Genomic DNA, 2824 nt, shown 5'->3' with positions numbered 1-2824 from the left:
CAGTGTTTAGCATTGGAGTTCTGGGGTTTATTATTTAAAAATGATCATTATAAATTTTATGTATAATTTCATATTTATGTAGTTACATGAGTTTAGATACGTAAATATGGTTTCTGCCTTGGGGTTATGCCTGCAAAGACCTATCACATACCCAGATTATTTGAATAGTTAACTAAAATTTCTTCTGGTGCTTTTATGTTTTGTCTTTTTGATGTGTTTATCTTCCAGAGATATGTTTTGGTGAGAGGGAAAAGATTAATTTTTTAAATAAAAATTATTCTAGCGTCAAAAAATGGTCATTAAATATGTGAATAAGAATGATACCTTATTGTTCTATTTTCCTTCTCTCTCGCTCCCTCTTTTCTTTTGGATTTCTAGTGGGTCGAAGAGTTTCCCACCTGTTACCAACAGTTGAACGTGGCACCCCCCGATTCCCTACATCAGACTTTCAGAGGTTCCTGCATCCAGGAGGAACCTCTCTGCAGGACCCTACAATGTGGGTGCCAAGCTCCCATTCTTGCTGGGAGACCCTGAGACCCTCAAGGCTCTGTATGTCAGAGAACACAACTAGTTGTTTTGACATCTGAAGAAATGAGGGGATTGTACCCTAAAGGCCTTGTCTAGCTCTTGTGTCTTAAAAGTGCTTCTGCAACCAGCTGATTATGTGATCTTGGCCTGGTGGGGGCCCCAGATGTCTTTTCTTGGGCACATTTTGAACTATCTGTACTTACTGTACCCTTTGCTGTCCTGAAACATTTTCCAGACTCAAAGGGATAGAAGGCTGTTTATGGGCCGTGATTCCACAGGAAGTACCTCAGATTTGGCCTCTTTCATTACCTCTGTGATGGAGAATCCTAAACCTACTTCTGCTCAGATGTTGTGAGCTGTGACAACATTTTTGGAAAGAACAATCAGATTTTTTTTCTGGAAATAACAGGAGTGCCTCATACCGTATCCATCAACAAGCTGGGTCCTCCTGGTCAAGGACCATGGCACACGCAGGGGACTCTAAGGGGTGAGAAGACCGATCCTGGAGAGGAGAGGAGACTGGTGGAGATGAGGGAAATTGAAACGGTAGCGGCGAGTCCACATTCCCAGGTCCTGCAGTCCTGGTTCCTACTGTCCTCTAATTTTACATGCCGCCTCCTCATCCTAATATCCTTCCCAGCAATGCACACTGATACCTTCCCTTTGCGAACTGAGCCACTTTGAGGTGCATTCCCTGTAGCTGTGTGCATGCTAAGTCACCTCCGTCATGCCTGACTCTTTGCAACCCCATGCACTGTAGCCCACCAGTCTCCTCTGTCCATGGGGATTCTCCAGGCAAGAATACTGGAGTGGGCTGCCATGCCCTTCTCCAGGAGATCTTCCTGACCCAAGAACTGAACCCAGGTCTCCTGTACTGCAGGCAAATTCTTTACCGTCTGAGCCAGCAGGGAAGCTTGAGGGAAGCAGAGCTACAGTTTAAACACATGCAGCCTGTTTTCAGAATGTTCTGCCCCAGCATCATGCAGCGGGACTAAAAGCCACGGCAGACGTCTTCCCTTGACTTTCCTGATCTTTCCCCAATGTCCACTCCTTTTCCCCCCTCAGGCCCGCTTCCCGCCTTGTGCTCAGTGTGTCCCCCGGGGATGCCACTTCATAGCCACGTTTATAGCTTTCCCAGGTGGAGGCTCTCGCAGGGGCGTGTTCCCCGGGTGCACCCCTCAGAAGATGCCGCCTCCCTCCACGCAGCAGGTGGGGTCAGATGCACAGACATCTTTCAAGGTTGTGAGTGTGGAGGGCCTGGGTCCTAGGCTCACCCCCAGGGCATTGCTTCTTACTGGTATAAAGCTGGAAGACAACAAACAAACCCCCAACTGCCAAGAAACCAGGAGAAGGAAGTGTTGCACAGCAGAGGAACACGTTTACTTGTCAGTTCATGGCTTCAGCTCTCAGCCCCTCGGTGGTGAGCACGATGAGATGGTGGAGGCTGTGGGCTGGGTGGCGCCCTTGGTGCCTCACTCTGGGGGTGGGCAGGGCGGTGGGCATTTAGGAGGGCAGGGCTTGGCACATGGCTTAGGAGGGCAGGGCGGTGGGCACGGTGGAGGGCACTTTGGGGGTGGGGGGCACGATGGGGGGCACGATGGGGGACACGATGGGGGACACGGGGGACACGGGGAACACTTTGGTGGCTGGCACTTTGGCGGCTGGCACTTTTCAGAGCACCGCTGCAGCAGCCTCTTTAAACAGCTGGGCTGGCATTTCATGTCACACTTTTGCTCACACCCGGGATCGCACTGCTTGGGCTCATTCTTGGGTTCACTAGGTTTATTTTTATCATCACTCGACATTCCTTCTTGATTCTCTGAGCCCTGTAAAGAAATACATGACAGGTTGCTTGTGGGAGACCATATTGACAGCTGGGAAGGGGACCTCCTGCCCCTCACACACCTTGCCCTGTGCCTATCCTTATTCTTAAGAAAGCCTTTCCTGGGACAAATTCAGGCTCTAGACCAAATTTTTATCTAAGGGTTGTCTTCTTGTCCTTGAAGTGCATTAGTGACAACATTTCTTGATCTCGTCACCATTACTTTGCTTTCTCTGCATTTATCCTTGTCTCTGTTCCATAGCCCCTAGAGCAGGAGTTCTTAACCTAGGGTCCTAGGACCCTGCCCAAACCCAACATAAGAACTATACTTAACCATATATTTACCAGTGTAATCAGTATCTTCCATAACCCCATGTATTTTATTTCATTCATTTAAAAACATTAATCTGAGGAGTCCATAAGTTTGGAAGTCCACATTTCTAAAGGCATCCATGACATGACAACAGTGTTAAA

At 48.4% G+C, this 2824-nt stretch overlaps 1 protein-coding gene across 1 annotated transcript; it reads right to left on the bottom strand.

Annotated features, from left to right (window-relative positions):
• Positions 1 to 2000: 2000 nt before the first annotated feature.
• Positions 2001 to 2333, bottom strand: LELP1 (late cornified envelope like proline rich 1). The gene has a single exon (XM_055401474.2). It carries the CDS (start codon positions 2331 to 2333, stop codon positions 2001 to 2003), a length of 333 nt encoding a protein of 110 aa, XP_055257449.2.
• Between the last annotated feature and the right edge of the window lie 491 nt (positions 2334 to 2824).

The sequence above is a fragment of the Moschus berezovskii genome, chromosome 4 (genome assembly GCF_049115385.1).
Source record: "Moschus berezovskii isolate FMDL1 chromosome 4, NW_MosBer_1.0, whole genome shotgun sequence".
In the NCBI taxonomy this organism is placed as follows: domain Eukaryota; kingdom Metazoa; phylum Chordata; class Mammalia; order Artiodactyla; family Moschidae; genus Moschus; species Moschus berezovskii.
The sequence above is the reverse complement of the archived record's forward strand: the minus strand, read 5'-3'. Positions and strand labels throughout refer to the sequence as shown.

What these genes read in the sequence shown, in the direction of transcription:
- LELP1 (XM_055401474.2), bottom strand. Translation starts at nt 2,333, where the DNA reads ATGTCGAGTGATGATAAAAATAAACCTAGTGAACCCAAGAATGAGCCC.